This window comes from Rosa chinensis, chromosome 4, assembly GCF_002994745.2.
Source record: "Rosa chinensis cultivar Old Blush chromosome 4, RchiOBHm-V2, whole genome shotgun sequence".
NCBI lineage: Eukaryota > Viridiplantae > Streptophyta > Magnoliopsida > Rosales > Rosaceae > Rosa > Rosa chinensis.
The window spans coordinates 55060218-55081424 of NC_037091.1; the positions used below are offsets into that span (position 1 = coordinate 55060218).

General features: G+C 37.3%; 3 protein-coding genes and 1 long non-coding RNA gene across 4 annotated transcripts; 3 read left to right on the plus strand and 1 right to left on the minus strand.

The window, feature by feature from the left end:
• Window positions 1–2493: 2493 nt before the first annotated feature.
• On the plus strand, window positions 2494–3010 carry LOC121052921. The gene is made up of 3 exons (XR_005810267.1): window positions 2494–2603; window positions 2681–2791; window positions 2919–3010. It is a non-coding gene; the product is annotated as an uncharacterized LOC121052921 (long non-coding RNA).
• Window positions 3011–3134: 124 nt separating this feature from the next.
• Window positions 3135–3713, plus strand: LOC112199580 (sulfite oxidase; the record flags this gene model as incomplete). The annotated part of the gene is made up of 3 exons (XM_024340574.2): window positions 3135–3170; window positions 3264–3485; window positions 3579–3713. Coding segments are annotated over 3 exons (375 nt in total), but the record flags the coding sequence as incomplete, so codon positions are not given.
• A 318-nt stretch (window positions 3714–4031) lies between these two features.
• On the minus strand, window positions 4032–6853 carry LOC112200101 (probable arabinosyltransferase ARAD1). The gene is made up of 4 exons (XM_024341118.2): window positions 6127–6853; window positions 5346–5642; window positions 5154–5249; window positions 4032–4717 (listed from the first exon to the last, which is right to left on the minus strand). Exons 1-4 carry the CDS (start codon window positions 6604–6606, stop codon window positions 4292–4294), a joined length of 1299 nt encoding a protein of 432 aa, XP_024196886.1. The 5' UTR covers window positions 6607–6853; the 3' UTR covers window positions 4032–4291.
• Window positions 6854–12980: 6127 nt separating this feature from the next.
• On the plus strand, window positions 12981–20342 carry LOC112200444 (endoplasmic reticulum metallopeptidase 1). Its single transcript, XM_024341477.2, has 21 exons — window positions 12981–13408; window positions 13752–13837; window positions 13932–14033; window positions 14183–14289; window positions 14397–14497; window positions 14645–14732; window positions 15169–15257; window positions 15587–15726; window positions 15828–15993; window positions 16082–16217; window positions 16360–16456; window positions 16933–17062; window positions 17418–17477; window positions 17592–17710; window positions 17865–17989; window positions 18383–18607; window positions 18890–19050; window positions 19492–19655; window positions 19740–19822; window positions 19913–19998; window positions 20072–20342. The coding sequence occupies exons 1-21, from the start codon at window positions 13196–13198 to the stop codon at window positions 20213–20215; spliced, it is 2622 nt and encodes an 873-aa protein (XP_024197245.1). The 5' UTR covers window positions 12981–13195; the 3' UTR covers window positions 20216–20342.
• Window positions 20343–21207: the final 865 nt, after the last annotated feature.

Here is a 21207-nt window from a genome sequence, read left to right on the forward strand (position 1 = left end):
AGCATCCAATTACACAAATTTAGGTCAAACAAGACTTCTTCAAGCAATGTTTGACGTCATCCTAACGCACTACGGCGAATTCCAAAATCACACTCATTTCCCCTTTTCCCCTAGGAGCTTTTGTCATCAACATGACATCAAAGGCGAAAATCAATGAATCACCTTCCTATCCTCAACACAGAGTACAATTCGTCACCACTGTGGCTCTTAAGATAAATCAAACCATCAATCAATACAATCAAGAAGAAACAAGGCAATCACATATCAAAACAAGCCAAACGATTCATAGTAACCCCTGCATATAATTTAGTTCGGGAGGTCACATTAAGTCAAGCAATTCAAGACAAAGTAGTCATCGAAGTCCCATACTCTGACGTCTGTAGGTAGCCCCAACCATCACAGCAGTCCTCTCGATCTTTGTTAACTTAATAACAACTCAGCTCCGCTACCGAGCAATCATCACACTGATCATCACTTAGATTTCAAGGATCATCACATAGATTCACGCAGATATCGCCAATCATCACACAGATAGCGATCATCACATAGATTTCGCTGGTCACCACATAGATAGCGATCATCACATAGATTTCGCTGGTCATCACATAGATTTCATCATACTGATGTCATCAATTCATTACACAATTATTCCTACCCAAGCTTTACATGACAATCATCACAAAGATTCATCATACTAATGTCATCAATTCATCACATAGATATTCCTACACAAGCCACGTAGATATTTCTACACAAGCTTTACATGACAATCATCACAAAGATTCATCACGAAGCCACTAATACATGAATATATATGTATATATATACATCCCATAATATATATATACACACACATAGTCATCCACTCAGAATGCCACAATAGCAACTATAGTCGTAGTTAACCTAATAACTCCAAGACAATAGGGTAGTCATGCTCATAACAAATATCGACCATATTCATAACAAATATTGATCCTGCTCATAACAAATATTATCCTGCTCATAACAAATATCGATCATACTCATAACAATATCGATCCTACTCATAACACATATCGATCATACTCATAACAAATATCGATCCTGCTCATAACACATATCGATCATACTCAACAAACGATAACGGAAATTCGTTCACTAATGAACCTTGTGAGATTACTCACCTTGAATCTCCCGCTGCGTCTTCAATACAGAACAAGGCAGCCAATCCACAAAATAGCCGTCCGAGGAGTACTACGTCACGTACCTAAGGAATTACAGCTCTCATTCAGTCAACGAATCACAAGGGATAACGTTCGAAACCCTAAATCGAACCAACATTCCCAAGGTGATGCCAAATGAGGCGAAACCACATCTGAGACCTCCCAAAGTCCTCGGAATACGTCCACGATCGATGTGACCAAACCACATGTTGATCGGACGCTCAAATCCTCAAGGATCGAATAAATCGATCGGTATGAAACTGCAAAAATCATAACAATTCCATACGAACTCCAAAATTTGCATATTATATATAGAAACGCTCGTATCAACGAGTAGAACATATATAATACCAAAAACAGTTCCTTAAGTGGCCGTAACACCGCCGGAACGCCACCACAGACGGTGGTGCACCGCCGCCGGCCAAAAACACATTATTTCACAAAACTCCCAATATCAAAGTTCTTCATCTAAGCATGCTTGTGAATTCTCATAACTAGCTCGAAGTCAGAAAACAAGCATAAGGGGTTGAAAACTACCTCACAAGCCGTGAACAGTAATCCAATCCGAGTTGATCGAAGTTTCACTTGGTAATAAGACACAACTAAAGGTGTGGCAGAGACAATCTTCTCTTTCGCAGTCTTAGGGGTCGTTCCTGTTCTGGAGTTGGGTCAGCAGCTGTGGTGAAAAAGTCTGGCATAGACAATCATCCTTGGCCTTCTAGTGGGTCCTTCCTGTCTGGGATCAGGTCGGAGGTGATGGAGTTTTGGAGCAGTGGTGGATGGATGGTGTTGACAATAGGGAGGTGATGGTGTTGGTTTTTTTAGTCCTAGGTCTGAGTGTCCGGAAATCCACTTGGTTGAGTTTAGGTCACAACGAGTGTTGGCTTGGTCAATCAAATGCTGGTCAGGAGGACTCTGGTTGGTGAGTTTGGTGTCGACACAAGTGAGTTGTCTAGTCTTAGAGTTATTACTGGCTGGACGAGAGGTGAGATGTTAAGGATTCACTACTCCTGCGCTTTTGTCTTTGTCATACAGTTGTAGTGCAAGTTTAGAGTCAGTCATTATAGAGTTCCAGTGTGAAGTTTAGAGGCCATTTCTGGGTTAGAGATGTCGCCTAAAACTCGTTGTAAGCAGTTCATTATTAATGAAGTTCTTATTTGATAAAAAAAAAAATTAAATCTGAATTAAATACATCAAGATTTTAAAGGATTGTTTAAAATCTCAATTGAATACCCATAGACTGTCAAAATACAAACAAATCTTGTAGACTCTTAAATGAATACACCCCCCTAAGTGTCTTGCTTAGGAGGAAAAAGGGGGGCCTTACAAGTCATCAATTGCATTACTTCAAGCTACAAATTTAGATGCTAGGTTAACCTTGCATATGAAATGAATGGACAGGTAAATTATGAACAGCTTTGCATTACATGGTTTTCAATTTTCCGATCAGATTTCTTCTAATTCTTCTTATGCTAAAGCCTCTAAACAGGGATCATGGCTATCCTCTGTGTGTAATTGTTCCTGGTGTGATTGGTTCTCGATCTGTAAAATGGCTTAGTTCCATCAATATTATTGAAAATGAATGCCAGGTTGATTTCCCGAAATGTAACATGTCAACAGATTTTTACTGATATGACACATAAATGAGTGGAAACTGTAAATTACCATATGACACATAAATGAGTGGAAACTCTAAATTACCTTACTGTGAAATAGGGATTTTTTACGCAAAGGGACTGTAAAATGTTTCCTCCTGCAGTAAACTGGGAAAATATAGAATGGTCAACTAGAAGGCCTCAGATGGATTTTCCAGTTCAGGTATTCAATAGCTTTGACTTGAAGTATTTGTCATAGTCCATGTTTCATAGATTCTTCAATGAACTAAATCACTAATGGATGTTAGGTTTTGATCTATTTTGCAGTCTGTGATTTTCTTTGGAGGAAGAAAATACAGTAGAGCCTGGAAAGGTATGTGATCTATTTGCAATTTTGCATCAAGCAGAATGGAGGCGACCTAGTCACCTAGTAGTCATGTCTCGCCTTCATCAAATGTGCGTGCAGATTGTAGTTCATGGATATGCAGTGTCTGGAGGCGGTCGGGGGATTGAGCGAGTAGATGTATCTTTCGATGGAGGCAAGACATGGGAGGAAGCAATCAGATACCAGAAGAGTACTGAAGTCCCATACGTTGCTGATGATACAAGTAGTGGTGACAAGTGCGCATGGGTGCTGTTTAAGGCTGAAGCAGATCTCTCTCACAATACTGAAATCGTCACCAAAGCAGTAAGCAACTATTGCTAATGACACTCTTTGTTCATGGCTTTCTGGTATATCAAAAGGTTATAAATCTTACACGCACTCAATATTGTCGAACAGGTTGATATAGCTGGAAATGTCCAACCCGAAAATGTGGGTGTCATCTGGAACCTGAGAGGAATACAAAACACGTCTTGGCACAGGGTCCGTGTTGAAGTCGAGGACCCTAATTTCTGATTCTCAATACTTGCGCACTCTTTAGGGAGACAACTGTGTACAATTCAAGCACCAGGAATCAAAGCCTACCACAAATCTGAACATTGCAATGCCACCTTACCTCACTGCTACAAGTTTGTGTAATTTATGTAATCACTCTAATATGTAAGATTGAGACTCCTAAATCAATCCACGTCTTATTCCATTATTAAGAGCCACCATATATGTAGGAACAACAATTATCACGCAATACACAACCAATAAAATACAGCAAATTCTCAATGCTTCAACCTGTGCTAGTACATTATTATTAACTACTTATGCAGTGTTTAAGGTCAGGAAAACCAGCAATTATCAGACAATTAGTAACCAATCAGCATGAATTACATGTGGCATTGATAAGTGGGGAAAAATTATACTCAATTGACACCTAGAAATGGCAGGGTCAAAGAAGAGACAAGCTGCAAGAATGCAAAAAACACTATTGAATCAGTAAAACATTACCCGCAGAATCAATACGGGTGTTGTGATACCTGTAGTTATTCTTTACCCTTTAAAGGGTTGTCACTATGATGAGCAAAAAGATCAGAATGTACAACAAAAGTAGGATCCTGAAATCACTTTCTCCTCCGCCACCAGTCTGGGATTTTCAACCTCTGGCTTCTATGTACAGCTAGTTTGACTGCAGGAACCTTGCGCTTCACTTGTCTCCAGAGCATATTGACTGCATCTTCTTTTTCTGGGGGGTAATGGAACTCAAAATGATGGGAGATGTTCTTAAGCTGCCTATACATTTCCATCCATTTCTCCTTTGACATTTTCCGGAGCTCATTAACCATGTAACCAGGTTGCAGAGCCTCTTTGAATGAGAAGAATACTGAGAACTGGGTGTAGTCAAGTTCATCTTCAAATGGAAGCTCAATTTCATCACTCACAATGACAGGAATGCAGTGGCTCACAATTGCATCAAAAAGACGACAAGATGAGGGAGTGTCTCCAGCAGGGTGCAGACAGAACTTTGATGTACGCATCCGTTGTGTAGACTGATTCAACAAAAGAAGGGAAAAAATATGAGATACACAAGTTTTTCTTAGTAAGACGAGCAAAGACAAATTCCTGCCATGCAAAAGGAACTTTATCCTTCTCAAAATGAATTACGTTTTGCAGGCCACCTCAACCTGCTTTATCAAGTATGAGAGCCTATTTTAAATTCATTTTCTTGAAGTCCCTCCAACAACTATTCTCTTCAATTGCATGAAAGTAAGAAACTGTGGGTTGCAAGCATTGCAAAAAATTCAAGTGTACTTATGAAAGATGCATGTAGCATGTAGATATTAAGATAGATGCTTTGATAAGATTACTAAAGACCATTGAAATATTTAAATGAAACAGAGGATGAGAAAGAATCATTTTCACTGACCAGTACCAAGATATGCAAATAATTCCACTTATGAACCGATTTATAACTCCACTACATACCAATTTTATGTTTTCTCCTGTCGCAACACTCCGCTCATAGTGAACATCATCATAACCAGCTAAAACCTTTGCCAGTTTAACACGAACAATGCCTTCCTGTATATAGCAAGACCAGAGATCATCAATTACGGCTCAAAGCAGAAAGTTTAAGATGGGATGTTTCTCTTTAAAACTACTCTAATACTAACATACATCTTTCCTGAATGTCCTTCCTTGGAAGAAAAGAAGCGTAGTGCGGGACTCATACGGATCTGAACGGTTATCATTTTTAAAAGAATCCACAACATGTACATATGGGGTGACCACATCTTTGCTCAGATTTGACATGACATGAGGGTACCGGCCAAAATCCACAACAATTTGAATAGATGCATTGACTTGTGGTCGAAGAAATCTGAAGGCATTGGGATGCGTCAAAGGGATTACATGGTCTCTGCCCCCAGATCTATTCCAGTACTTGGATTCGTGCAAGAGTTTCATTAAATCTATCTGAAATCACAAAGATTAGCCATAACAAGGATTTGGAAGAAACTACTAATACCTACTGACAGTATTTTGAAAAGAAAAAACCGTCAGTGGCAAGACTTCGAAATTTTAAAAGCTGGTTAACGAAGACCAAGCAAAGATAAGAAAAACAAAACAGCAAGACCATTGATTCATTGAAAGGGCTCCAATCCACAAAGCAGCCATCTACATGGTTAAAGTGTTAAACCATCACCGGATTCCTCTCTCCAAAACTCGTTCTACATTTTCTTTATTGCATAACACTTGAACTCAAAACCTAAGCAAACACTTCGATTCAGCTAGAGAAAAGCAGATCACATACACTGTTCAATATAGAAGCATACAAATTCAATCAAAGGCATCCAATTCAAGACTTTCAACTACACTATTCAACACAAGATTATCAAATTTCACCACAGCAATTGACCAAAACACGACCTCAAAAAATCGAAACTCCGATCAATTTTACCTGCAATTGGTGATCAACCTCAGTCTCCGGATCGTTCATATTATGCCCGTGAGTATTAAAACTCAACGAAGAGAAAAACGGCACAAAGAACGCATCGGCCGCTTCGGGATCAAAAACCCTAACCACCTCACTCCCATCGCCGCCATTCCCTTCCCACAAAACGGACCCCATCATCCAGTACTCCACACTATGCTGCTTCTTCAGCCCGGAGTGCCCCGGCCACGGCGGCCACTCCCTCGCCGTCACCGGCGCCTCCTCCGTGCTTTTCCGGTTCAGCATCCCCACGTTGAACCGCCGCGGCAGATCGTACATGAACACCTTGAGCGGCGGACCGGTCGCACATAGCGACTGTGTACCCAACGGTGAGGATTGCAGGAGCGGGATGAAGTAGGATCGCAAATCGACGGTGCCGATGAAGATGGAGTAGGTGATGAGGAGTAGTATAGCGAACGTTAGGGCAACTGCAGCTTTCCGGTACATTTTCCCGAGATCTGATCGGACGTTAGTTGCTATATTCCATTTTGTTCCGTCCAGTAGTGGAGACCTGGGTAGGGACTAGTATTTAATTAAGGGAACTATCGGTTTGATTTGGCTGAGGAGGCAAAAACAAATTGGGGAATAAATTGACATTGGGACCTTGCTTCTAAAATTGCTTATCTAATTTCTTGTACACTAAGCCCCACTCAAGCCTTCTGTCCCTCAGTACTTTATGCATCTTTTTTCTATTTTCATTCCTTCTAAGACAAGAAAGCGTTGGGAGAAAACTCAAAATTATTTAGAGGTGGCCATTTCAATATTTATAGTAGAACATTCACTAGCTATATGGCTATTGGTATGGTGTTGTTTTTCTATGAGATTTTGAGTCTAAATTTCTTGTCTTTAATTTTAGAAAGTCAACCGAAAGAATTTGTGTAAGGATCTTTGTGAACCTTAATGTGATTAATAATCGGTAATGTTAATCCATTTGGGTAAAATATACTAGCAATCATTATTGAAACTATCAACACACTAGAAATTTGTTTAGGCAAGAGCAGTGTTACGCTTTTTTTGGAATGAAAAAAGTCGGTCAATTCTATGCATTCGTTTTTAGGAAAATAATAAAAATATTTTAAAAATGACTTAGCACACCTTTAAATTTTGCATTATTTAAAATAAATAAATAAAACGTTTCCGAGTAAAGGTACAAAATTCATGTTTAATGATTATAATCTCCGGAAGATGATACATGCAACATGAGTGACCAAAATTCATGCTTGATGATTATAATTTTGGAAGATAATACATGCAACATGAATGTTTGTTGTGATTAGTTTTGTTCATGTGTTGGTGAAGTTTACTTTTATTTCATTTAATTAGTTTTTTATTTCTAAATCACTTATCCCGCATTTTAAAAGGAGTTTTATTATTTTACTCATATTAATAGAGGATCTCTTGGAACCGGATGGTACACTAGCCTCCCAATAGACTGTATTCCAAATCCCTAATAATAAAAAAAGGAGGCATTATTAATTTTTATTATTTCATTATGAGATAAAAATAAGAGGGTGAAATGGACGCTACATTATTAGGCCATGGCAACAACAAAAAAAAAAAAAAACTATGTTAAGGTTTGCTACTCTTCCCTAGCGGTGTCATGATTTTCATCTTTGCCGATTAAGTCAAACGGCTATGGCTTCGACGCTTCGTCTAGTGGAAGTCTTCGAGTTTTTTTTTTTTTTTTTTTGACGAACTTCGAGTTTTCATTTAGTTTTCGTCAGATTGATATGGCTTGTCATCCCTAGACAATGTGGTCCCGTTGTAGGTCGCCAATCGTGGGCCCAAGTATGTGGGATTGAGTTGGACTTGTTTTGGGTCTAAATCTAGGTCCTTGTATATTGGGCCTTTATGAAGCGTATGCTTCTTTTTAGTGATTGTGGGACCTGAAGCGGTTCCTGTGTATTCATAATCCCGCCTCATCTCATCAATGCCCTTTCAAAAGACCAGTATAGAACTCGACTCTATACTGGAGCTTTCAAAGAGTTGTCCATACGAACGTCAAACTCTTGATCAAGGTTTATTTAGGAAATTGATAATTATCTCGAGATTCAGCGTTGTTGGCTAAATCTATTATACGAGTGAGATTGTTACAGACTTTCTTAAATGTGCTTGTTGTTCTTGTACCACATTTGCATGCTCGGTGGGGTGACAAGTAGTCATTGTTCTAAAAATCCCTCTTTATGGCTAGTATTGCCCTGATTAGTTGGGGGGCGCCTAGGTTGGCTGTGGGTTTAAAAATTGTTAAATATATTTATGTTTTTGGTAAAATACTTGAAAAAGACTTCTTATATGTAAATACTCATTACATGCTTAACTTTTTTACAATGTTTTCAATTAATTATACTATTAAGTATCTTATATATATATATATATATATATATATATATATATTTTTTTTATTGCACTTGGTTATACGCTGTATGATAAAATTAAATTAAATTAAATATCCGCGTAATCCCCACCTAAGCTCCTAAGTGTTAAGCATCTCCTTAATGCCCGCCTACTGTCGAGCTATTTTAGAAGGGTAAATTCCTCCTATGGTACCTGAGGTATTGCTACTTGGACAGTTTGATACCTGATGTATTAAAGGGGACAGTTTGGTACTTGAAGTTAGACTCCGTTTGACACTTTGGTACTTTTGTTAATTTTTCTGTTAAATGTAAGGATAAAATTGACATTTAGAATATATGTATAAAAACATAATAAAAAAACATGAGTTTGTGGGTTGATTTTCTTCATAATTTTATAGGTATGAATTAATGCTTATGGGTTATGTTGAAGGTGAAATATTCGAATTTTATGTTTAAAAAATATAGTAATCATATAGTGAACACTCATAAGAGTACTCCATTGAAACTAGTCTGGTGCAACTAAATTTTTTTAAACATAAAATTCAATTATGTCAACTTTAACATAACCCAAAAGCATTAATTCATTTTCATTTTCTCCTAAATGACCCAAAAAATGATGAAGACCTAAAATAATACCAAATAATATCATCGCATTGTGTTTATGAAGAGGAGGAAAAATGCAAGTTTTGGAGGAAAAATTAGTGGATTCATAGAGAATAGTACAAAAAAATATCTGATTATTCTATTTCTTTAACATAAAATTCGAATATTTCACCTTTAACATAACTCATAAACATTAATTCACACCTATAAAACAATCAACCCACAAACTCATGTTTTTTTTATTATGTTTTTATACATATATTCTAAATGTCATTTATCCTTACATTTAACAGAAAAATTAACAGAAGTACCAAAGTGTCAAACAGAGTCTAACTTCAGGTACCAAACTGTCCCCTTTAATACATCGGGTATCAAACTGTCCAAGTAGCAATACCTCAGGTACCATAGGAGGAATTTACCCATTTTAGAACACTGTAAGTAGTTAGATTTTTTCTTATAAGGTATAATGCTTCTCTAGTTGACTTTTTTTATTGTGTTTTCAATTAATTATACTACTAAGTATAGTTTTTTGTTTTGTTTTCATTTCACTTACTTATACGTTGTATGATAAAATAAAGGCAAAATAGCCAAATTACCCATTGACTTTTCCTATGGCTGCCGATTTACCCCCTGACATTTCAATTTTGATTATCTACACCCTCACTTTTCTAATTGTTGCCAATTTACACCTTATTGTTATTTTTTGGACTTTCCATCCAATTTTCCGTTAACTTGGTTAGCACGTGAGGGGCTTTTTCGTCTTTTCAACTATCATAAAAATAAATAAATAAACAAACCAACACATCGTTAAAGAAATAAAAAATAATAATTGCCCTTTGTCTCTTCTTCCTTGTCCATCTCTTCTTCTTCTTCACTTCCTTTATTTCAAGGTTGGTTGTTAGCTTTCAACTGATCGCTTCATTAATATTTGCTAGTCACATCAAATGATTGGATGATCATATCACTGAAGGAGAAATTAACCATCTTTGATCATTTAGGTTTCTGGTTTTCTTTTTCTTTGAAGGCCAGACTGGATTAATATTTCAAACATTCATATGAGAATTTGATATTCCATGTTTTCAATTGGAGGGGTTTGTATTGTGTATAAGATTGAGGAGCCATCGAACAAACTAAAATATTTATATGTATGGAATATGAAAATTAAAATTACAGCAAGCATGTGAAGGTCATCTTGATTGATCCAAGTTGGGATTGTGTTATATTGATCTCGATAAAAGGAACATAGAGGAAGAGGTCATGCTGAGAAGAAGATAATTGAGAGATAAACAGAGAAGAAGAGGAGAGGATGAGGGAAAAAAAAAATAGTTGTGAGAGACGAATAGCAGTATTTTTTTTTTTTTTAACAAAGTAATTTTGTATTTTTTTTCTTGATTTATAATATATGAGGGTAATATTAGAACATTAGACGCAAAAAATTTAACAGTTGGCCGGGGTGTACTAAGATTTTTGTTCGGTACAAATAGCAACAGTTTTTTTTTTTTTTTTGGTGATAATTGCAGAGACGAAAAGACCCATCATGTGCTAACTAAGTTAACGGAGAAATTGGATGGAAAATCTAAAATTTGACTGTAGGGTGTAAATTGGCAACATTTAGAAAAGTGAGGGTGTAAATAATCAAAATAGAAATGTTAGGGGGTAAATCAGCAGTCATGAGAAAAGTTAGGGGGTAATTTGACTATTTTGCCTAAAATAAATATCCACCTAAGCCCCCCACCGAAGCTCCTAAGCTTTAGGCCTCTCCTTACTGCCCGCCTACCGCCTATCTATTTTAGAACACTATAAGTAGTTAGATTTTTTCTTATAAGGTATAATGCTTCTCAAGTTGGCTTACTAAGTAATTGCTTTAGGTTTGGGGTGAGCTTCTAAGTACCATTAAAAGATTTTATGAGTACTTTCTAATTAATGGTTGTGAAACCCACTTTTTGATCACATTTCTACAAATCAACCTTTAGATGTTTATATATTTATGAGTAGATAATTTCTGAAAATTTTCAATTAAATTGAAAATCGTTAACCATTCATAATCGTGATTTATCATTTATGAACATGAAAGGTTCAAGTTTGACATATTTGGTTCGTCTAGTGATTTGATCTAGTTTAACACCTTAACGATTAGCAATTCGGATGAAAATTTTCAGAAGTGATATACTCATGTATACCTAAATATCTAATTGTTGATTCGCCAAAATGTAATCGAAAAGTGAATCTTACAACTGTTGATAAAAAAGAACCTCTTCCTTATAGGGGTGCGTTCGGTTCAGTGTCCGGCTTCAAGTTCCTTCTCTTTCTCGTTGCGATTTACGGCCTCATCGCCGTCCTGGTGATAGCTTATATATATATATATATATATATATATATATATATATATTTTTTTTTTTTTTTTTGAAAGGGGTTTGGAAACCAGCCTAGCTCAGCCCCACGCCCGGTTCCATTTATTATATTAAAAGTAGAATTTTGCAACGGAGGGATATAAAACCTAAACCCCGTGCTACATTAGCAACATTACAAATATCCTCGTAGAGTACATCTTGAATAATAGCAGGAGTCTCCTCTAACCATACATCATCAAGTCCAGCAACACTAGCAAGGTGTGCAAGCCTATGTGCAACACCATTTGCTTCACGGTAGATATGCCTTATTTTAAATGATTGAAAAGCATAAAGATAATCTTTACAATCATCTAAAACATGGCTTACCTCCGAAAAATTATCCTCCTTGCTATTGAGTGCAGCAATCAGAAGGGCAGAGTCGCTTTCAATGTCAATTTCCATCCAACCTTGGTGTATACCAAGAAGAAGACCAGCTCTATACGCCTCAACCTCCATATTAATAGCCGAGTGTGCATGTAGAAAAGGCCTTGCAATAGCTGCAATACCCATGCCCAAATCATCTCTGACGACCACCCCAATACCTCCAACACCACAGTCAGCCCTATAAGCGCCATCAATGTTAATTTTCAGTCTTCCCCGCGGTGGGCATTCCCACTTGGTCAATGACCTCTTCTTTTCCCTAGTTGCCTTTAAATCCTCCAACTTCTGCCGGCACCACTCTATCAGATGCATAGGCTGAAAGTGCCCACCTTTCCAAATTACATTATTACGTTCATTCCATATCAACCACAGTGCCATGCAAAAGTAATCAACTTGATCACCACTCAGTCTATCAAACATATCAAACACCCAGGTTCTTAAATCATGTGCTTCATGAACCATTGGCTTGAGCTTCAGGGGACAAAAGTTCCAAAAACATTGGAGGGCCCCACAGTCTTTAAATATATTTATGAGTAGATAATTTCTGAAAATTTTCAATTAAATTGAAAATCGCTAACCATTCATAATCGTGATTTATCATTTATGAACATGAAAAGTTCAAGTTTGACATAATCGTTAATGCAATGAATGTTTTACCCTTAAAAAGAGAAAAAGAAGGATAAAATTGACAATTTTATTTTGCAAACCACATACTTTCTGGTCCCAATTCCTAAGGGAATTTAACGATCAAGACTTAAACATCTTTGTACTTTCACAATCCTTATACCACACATTCGTGAATCGAATTCAATACCTTGTAAGAATTTTTTTTTTTAGTCTGAAATACCTTGTAAGATTAACGTCACAGTCGTGACTAGATTAATGGTCCCACCGTCCCGGGCCACAATCCTCTATTAATTTTTATGAAATTGTTAGGTAAAAGATTTAATTTGAAATTATTATGTAAAGGGCCCAAAAGTATCCAACCAAAATCCAATGAAATCCTCCAAGCCCTTATCCATAACGCCTAGCCCAATCTACTCGTCTTAGTCGGTCGACCCCGGGCGAGTTCTACGAGGTCAAATCAAAACGTCATATAGCGGGAGGGAGTAGTAAGGGAGGTTGGAACTACTTTTCGCTTTTCTGACTTCGAGTGACGAATCCCACACGTCGCTCTTCTTCTCCGTCGCTCTCAAGTCTCAACACATCTATATTCTATAACTTAGTACGAAATTTCCACCAATAGGACCGACTTATCAACCTCATCGATCCCCTTGTTCAACCTTTGAGAGATCGAAATCGGCGACAATGGCGCCGAGGCTCGGTTCCGGCGACGTGTCCGGCTTCAAGTTCCTTCTCTTTCTCGTCGCGATTTACGGCCTCATCGCCGTCCTGGTGCACTCGATTCTCCACATGCGCTTCATTACGCCGCTTGGGAGCGACGCGCCGCTCGATCGATTCTCCGAGGCTCGAGCCGTCGAGCACGTTCGGGTCCTGGCCAAAGATATCGATAGCCGCCAGGTGAGCTCCGTCGTCTAAATTTAACGACTATGTGAAGGTGTTTTTGTGTTTGGATATGAATTTTTGGTGAAACTTGATGTTCTTCGTTCTTAGTCGGTTCAATCTCATTTTGATGCCATTTGATAAAATGTGGAAAAGTTGAACAGTAAAAAACGCAAAATTTACATTCTCTGACAGTATATGGAAGTGTCTTGTGAAATTGAACGGAGCTGAGCATACTGGCCAGTTCATTTCTTTGATTAATGGCATTTTTGTTGCTATTAGAGAGATTACTTTTTATTTATTTTTATTTTTAAATCCGGGTTGAGTTATTTATAAGCAAGTTCATATGTTTGTTGAGTAGGAAGGGAGTCCTGGATTGAGAGAAGCTGCTCGATATATTATAGCACAGTTGGAGATGGTAAAGGAGCGAGCTGGACCTAACTTTAGGTATTTACATGCATTGTGCTTGCCTACTAAGAGTTTATTGTTTATCAGAGTTTGGTAACTGACTCTGATGCCTAAATTTTTTTTCTATATGCAGAGTTGAGATAGAAGAGACTGTTGTGAATGGCACATTTAATATGCTGTTTTTAGGCTATAGCATATCTCTGGGGTACAGAAACCACACAAATATTGTCATGAGGTTAGTACACATCCGATTGCTTAATTAATTGCACTTTCATTTGTTGAGCTTTATTTTCTTGTATTTGGATAAACCAGTGGGTCTCATGGTTAGCATAGTTACGACTATCTAGTGAGATAATGTAGCATTCGTGCTTAACTTAATGGCAGAATATCATCAGTAGATTCACAAGACTCTGATCCATCAGTATTGTTGAATGGCCATTTTGATAGTCCACTTGGTTCTCCGGGTGCTGGTGATTGTGGGTCATGTGTAGGTGGGTACAACAACAACAACCAAAAAAAAAAAATTCATCATCTGATTGAAACTACCATATTTACCATTCATATTTATTTATTAATTTATTTAACTATTCCTTGGTAGCATCAATGCTGGAAATAGCAAGACTTATTGTGGACTCTGGATGGGTTCCCCCTCAGCCTGTTATTTTTCTTTTTAATGGTGCAGAAGAGCTCTTTTTGCTGGTACGTGGTTTTAATAAGGTTTAGTTGGGGAGCCAAATTTCAAAATTATGCTACTTTGAAATCTTTTTTTGAGCATGTTAATTGTTATGGTATGGCTCTTTGATGTGTTTGTGCTCATCTGATGTGATATCTTATATGCTATTTTAGGGGTCTCATGGCTTCATGAAGACACATAAATGGCGTGAAACTATTGGGGCTTTTATAAATGTGGAAGCATCAGGGACAGGCGGTCCTGGTAGGATGTCAACCATTTGTTAATTATTTTGTGTCATATGTTTTAGTGTGCTGAACTTGTTGCTTCTACTGAAACTATTAATTGGTGATCCATTTCCTTTTGCTTGACTATTTTGAGAGCAATATCACCTAGAAAACACAAACTGCTTGCTTGGATGGCACAATTGTTATATCAGTTGGCTTGAAAAGATGGGATGCAATTGTGTTTTAAAATGTTTTTTCCTGTATTGACAAAACTATTGCCTTTTGCTCATCTGTTTTTATTTATTATGGATTACATTTTAGCAGAAGTAGGTGTAGGGTTCACATATTTAAAACTATCAATCTTTATTTATAGAACACGTGGATTTTTCATTTGCATTTTTTATTGCTTTGTGAAACTTTAACTTTTTATGTTGCAGCCTTTTTCATTGATTTCTGTAGTTTTGATTTTGCAGATTTAGTTTGCCAATCAGGACCTAGTTCCTGGCCTTCTCAGGTCTATGCTCAATCAGCAGTATATCCCATGGCACATAGCGCAGCCCAGGTTAATGTTTTGCTATTTCATGGAGTATCAGATATTAATTCTCATTTTGATGACTGCAGCTTATTGACCTCCATGTATTTTAGTGTTTTTTATAGAAATTTTACATTTCCCCTTGGAACGGGTACATCAATGAATTGTCTTTAAACCATATATCATTTTAATAATGGGTAGAATAAGAGTGATGTTTTCATTCTTAATCCTAAACCATAATAATGTTATGATCTTCTGGTACCTTTTGTATCTTTAGATGATGACACTAAAGCAGATACTATATGCTTGTCCGTCTTCCTTTCATTAGCTGGCTAACTTCTGTATGTTTACGTGTGCAGGATGTTTTTCCTGTTGTTCCGGGAGATACAGATTTTCGAATATTTTCCGAGGACTATGGTGACATTCCTGGCTTGGATATTATCTTTCTCCTTGGTGGTTATTTTTATCATACATCCTTCGATACAGTGGAGAGACTATTGTATGCATTACATCTGCTATTTTGGTACAGTTTTACTTACTTTAAAGTTTCAAATCGCTTCGTTCCTAAGCACTTCCTCTGATACATTCCAATGCCTCCAGACCTGGAAGTATACAAGCTCGTGGAGAAAATCTGTTTAGCATAGTTAAAGCCTTCACCAATTCTTCTACGCTACAAAATACTCTCGAAAGACATTCTAATGTATCAACTGCCAAGCAGCATGAGGATGGACGTGCTGTTTTCTTTGATTATTTAACATGGTTCATGGTATGTTACAAGCTCATAATTTTTGATATTTTCATGACACATTGTTTGTCTAACAACTCTCTCTCTCTTTCTTCATGATGACTATTAGATATACTATTCTCGGAAGGTAGCTATGGTACTTCACCCTATTCCTATTGGCATCTTCCTGGCTATGCCATTTTTCTCACAAAAGCAGAATCCTGGGCTCCTACCTTGGTTTGCTACTTTCAGCAATTTTGTAAAAGGTAAATCTACTGCTTCAATGTAAATACATGCAGCAACCTATTGCTAATTTCGAAGTCCTATAATAGTCTTTGGCCCAGTAAGTTCTGGTTCTCTTCTCATAGGTCTAATTCCTGATTGTTGTCCAATTTGTTAATTTTGCAGGAATGCTTTTCCATGCTGCTGGGGTTTTTCTAGCAATTGTAATTCCGGTTATCTTTTCCATCATGAGATTGTTGTTTGCTAGTCGTGCAATGAACTGGTGGGTTTATATCTTCTAGAATTGCTCTTGCAAAATTAAATCTCATTCAATCAATTTCTTATGAACTATTGTCCTGTTATTTCTAACTTAGCATTCTACTTATCCATAAGGAATTCCAAATGGGTTTAGCAATTCTAGCTCATATTTAAGTAGTATTCACAATTTAATTATGTTCATTTATCAGAAATTCTATTTCAGCAATTCTTATCATGCTTGATTGAAGTTCTAGATCACCTTAAATTCATGAATGAAGTTAATAATGTAAATTCATTGACAACTAAACAGCAATTGTACCCCATCAATTCTTCCTCATATCAGGCTATCACATAAAAAATTGATTCTAGCTGAGCTTTATACGTTGTGAGTTGACTCACGGAAGAATAATTGTTGTATTTCTCAGTTGTTGATGTGATCAGAAAAAGAAGATGGAGCTTTATATGTTGACAACTCTGACTGACATTTTGGTTGAAATGCAGGTTTGCTCATCCATATTTGGCTTATTTGATGTTCATACCTTGCTCTCTTGTTGGTCTGTTAATTCCAAGATTTGTTTGGAGTAGCTTTCCCCTCACTCAAGAGGCATCAGTTGTCAAGTCTTTAAAAGAGGTACTGTCATGCACCAGATATTTACTCAGCTTATCTTCTTCATATTTTCTTTTCCCAAATCTATTTAGCTGATTAGTTTTCATGTATCCTTTTTTTTTTTTTAGTAGCATTCAGTGGTTGAAGTTTCAGGTTTCTTTCAAATCATACATATCCTGTTGTGTTAACTATCTTACTTACACATTGTAAAGATTTTGCAATTCGGACCTAGTGATCTTTTGCATGTGCTTTATATTTGTCTTAAAAATCTGATCTTGGTGCATTATGATTCCATTCTAATCTAGATATTAAAAATATTTGTAGATATATCATTAATCCCATTATCTAAGATAATTTATAACAAGCTTGAGTCTTGCAGGCATTATCGGATGAAGCAAGGTTCTGGGGAGCTTTTGGATTATACGCTACAATAACTGTGGTATGTACCGTGAATGCATGATTAGTTTCTTTTGTTGGATAGGTTTTTTTTTTTTTTTACAATTTACTTAAGCACTCAAGGGGATGAGTTGTGAAACTACTTTAGTGAAAGCAGGCTTACCTGTATGCTGGGTTGAGCGGAGGCTTCTTGACTTTTTCACTGTCCGTTTCTATGCTTCTTGGATGGATTTCATATTGCTTAGCAGTCAAATTATTTGGTCGCCAATCACTCAGGTACTGGTTTCAACAGTTCTGCTTATAAATTTAAAATGATAGATGATGTGCATGTGTATGCTTCCTTTTGTGCAGTTTTCAGTGATATTTTAGCCACGACAGTTTTCAAGTAGGAAGTACAATTCTTTAACCAAATTTTTTTTTGTTCTCTCAGGTCAACGTTAGTTTATATGTTACCTATACTTCCATGCCTTGCGTACTCTGTGTATTTTGGTGCATTTCTTGTCCAGTTTTTGGTTGAAAAGATGGGTATGATGGGTGCTTTGCCACCTCCATATGGTTAGTACTTTGGAATCTTACTGCCTCTTACTATCTGTTACCTTCATTTGAACTTACTATATTGTTGAACTCAGAGTTTGTGCTCGAACAATATGATCTCTAATTTTCTAATAATTATGCAACTTCATAATAAGAAATGCATCATGCTTGTTATTAGAAAATTAGTGTTCAACTTCAAAACCATATATACAATTGTTCGAGCACCTCCATTAGAAGTTGCACAATTATTAGAAAATTAGAGATCAAAATGGATGTGCTCGAACAATTGTATTTATGGTTTTGAAGTTTTTGGCTCAAAATGGTTTATGGCATCCAGTCAGTATTTCCTAAAGTACTATGAATTTTCTGTATCCAAAATTTCTCAAAAAGCATGGTTCATATAATTTCTTGCAGGTTATTTCGTTCCTGACATTGTGGTGGCCGCAGTAATTGGAGTTGTGACCAGTTGGTCTGTAGGCCCTCTGATACCTATTTGCGGTCACTGGTTAGCCAGGTCATCCATTTTGCAAGTCTTGTTGCATCTTAGTGTGCTAGGCTTGGCTCTGTCATCTCAGTTCTTTCCATATAGCACGGGTGCACCTAAGAGAGTTGTTTTCCAGCATACTTTTCTTACTGCAGGTATTCAAGCTAGCACAAGTTATCATGTGAAATGAAGATCACTCTCTCTCTCTCTCTCTCTCTCTCTCTCTCAGTTGTGTGTGTGTGTGTGTGTGTTTTTTTTTAATTATATTATTATTGTTTTCAACTGATTGCAAATGAATTCAACTAATGTGAGTCTCAGCCTCTCAGCTCATTTCTATCTGGATTTCAGTAGCATGTTTTTTCTCTCTGTTTCTTTTGACCTTTTCTCTTGTTTATCCTATGCTTCTACTTCAACACTTTTTCTTCTGTGGATGACAGATGCAAATCATGTTGTGGAGTCCAGCTATGATTTTTCTGTTGTGGATTCCAATTCGTTACTTTTTCTTTTCAAACATGCACCCGAGGTGGCTAAGGAATTGCACATTAGTTCAGAGTTGTCTTTTGAAACTGCAAAGTCATCTCACCGAGAGACTTGGATGGTATGCAATTTTGTAGATGATGTTATTTCCAATATATGATTAGAGGTGTTTTTCTATAACTGATGCTCGTGTTTGTTTCTGGAGTGTTTCTTTGAGATTTTATGTCCTGTAGGCTTTTCAATTTCATTTATTTTCTTCAGGTTTTGGATTCCTTTATCCTCCCTTTGTACATATTGGTAGGCCACTGAGCTCAGGTGGATACCCTTTCTACATATGCTCTTGTTTTAGCAAACCTTTTCTACAACTTTTCCAAAGTAGATTCAAGAACTCTACTCTTTACCACCTGAGCTGTGCCGGCTTTGTAGTACTCGCACTTCTTAGTTTGAGTGGTAGATGTCATTGTGGATTCACCATGGATAAGATATTTGTGCAAGTCAGTTACCAAGTAAATAGTTCAGGGGAGCAATGGGTGAAAAAATCTGATGGCCTCTGTATATGCAGGGACTTTTTCCTGTTTCTTTTTTGTTTTCAAGAAGCTTGAAGTTCCCCGCAAGAAGTGATGGTATTTTAAAGCAATACGAGCAGTTCCCTCATCTGTCCACTTATAAGCCAAATACAGTATTTGGCGAGGAATCTCGTAGAATATACTTGGAACTGTCTTTAGGGTGAGTAGAAAAAAATTTGTGACCTGTACAGGCTTTTTATATGGTTTTCAAGATTTAAAGCTTTTTGTCCTACCTTGCTTTCAGTTCCTTAAAGGAGGTTTGGGTTGCAGTCCTCAATATTACAGGCCCTTTATCTAGTTGGTCATTTGCAGACAATACACTTCCAGGTTTTTTCTTCCCCCAATTATTTCTGATCTTATAGAGATAGATACACTTGAATATATTTTTGGTTTTACTTATCACTGAAATTGGTACAGCTACTGAAACGTCTGATGGAGGTCCACCATCATACATATGCCGACTTAGTGGAGCAAGTCCTGAGAATTGGACCTTCTGGTTAGAGGTAAAGAAGGTTCTTCACCTGGTTTTAGTTTTATTTGCTTTCGGTGGCTTAATCATTCTTGTGATAATTGCAGGCTAACAGTTCTGAAGATCTAAGGGTAGAAGTTGCTGTCGTAGATCAATATATGGTTGATGAAGCAAAGAAGCTGAAAGGGCTTTTTCCGGAGTGGGTGGATGTAGTTGCTTATTCGGGCTTTTTGTCGAGTTATATTTTCTAGTTTCGAACCACAGGTCATTTTGCATGTCAGATAGAAACTGTTAAGAACAAAGCTATATGAACCCCCATTGAGTTAGAGGAATGAATTCAAATAAATGCAGTATATCTCACAGGGCATCTTTCCCTCACGAACTAATTGCTTTCTCTTAATAGAAGCCTAACTTCTACCAAACTGACTTATCGTAGATTAGGGTCAATAGATCATCCTCCTGTTCATGCAATAATATGACTTCAAAACTTTACTTTCCAAGTTGGACACCAGTTCAACATCAACTAGACTATGATCATCCAAATGAAGTTCTATGAGATAAATCGATCAGCCGATCCATTGACTCGAAAAAGCCTGATCGCGCAAATATTACTCTGTCCCATCTCTTTGCAGTGAAATTTAACTTGCTTATAGAGAAGCTTAGTGAGTTCTCGTTCTCAGGTTCCTCACCCAGTGATTCCGTGATGTAAGTCTCATCGGCCACCCGCATCATAGGAGGGAACCACATGTGACCGAAAGGGTTGCGCGCCTATAGTCAGCCGAGGCAGAAAAACCATGATTTTTATGGGGTACATTTTCCTCAAGTCCCAAGCTTCAATGGAGCCGTGGCCGGCCAATAAATGGCATCGTGGAATATGATATCAGAGTAACTCCCGTCATATCCACGTTCTATGTCACTCCATCTGTTGATTCCTTGTTTACAGATTGCTAACGTTCCATGTGGTTTTTGGCTTTGCACACCGGCGTATTCCCACAACAACGTGAGACTCAGAAGAGTAGACAGCTTTGAAAATATTAACATAATCAAAGAGATGAGGAAGAGTAAAAATCGATGGGAGTCGAGAACTCATGCTGTGGAAAGCAGATTAACAAGATGTAATGAGGTTGCTTTCTTCTCCAGTTCTCCCACATCACCAGCCAGCCATGCATGTGATGAACCCACACAAAAAGCATCACGAAAGCCTTTAAACTACTTGTGTGTCAACCTTTTTATCTTCTAGGCT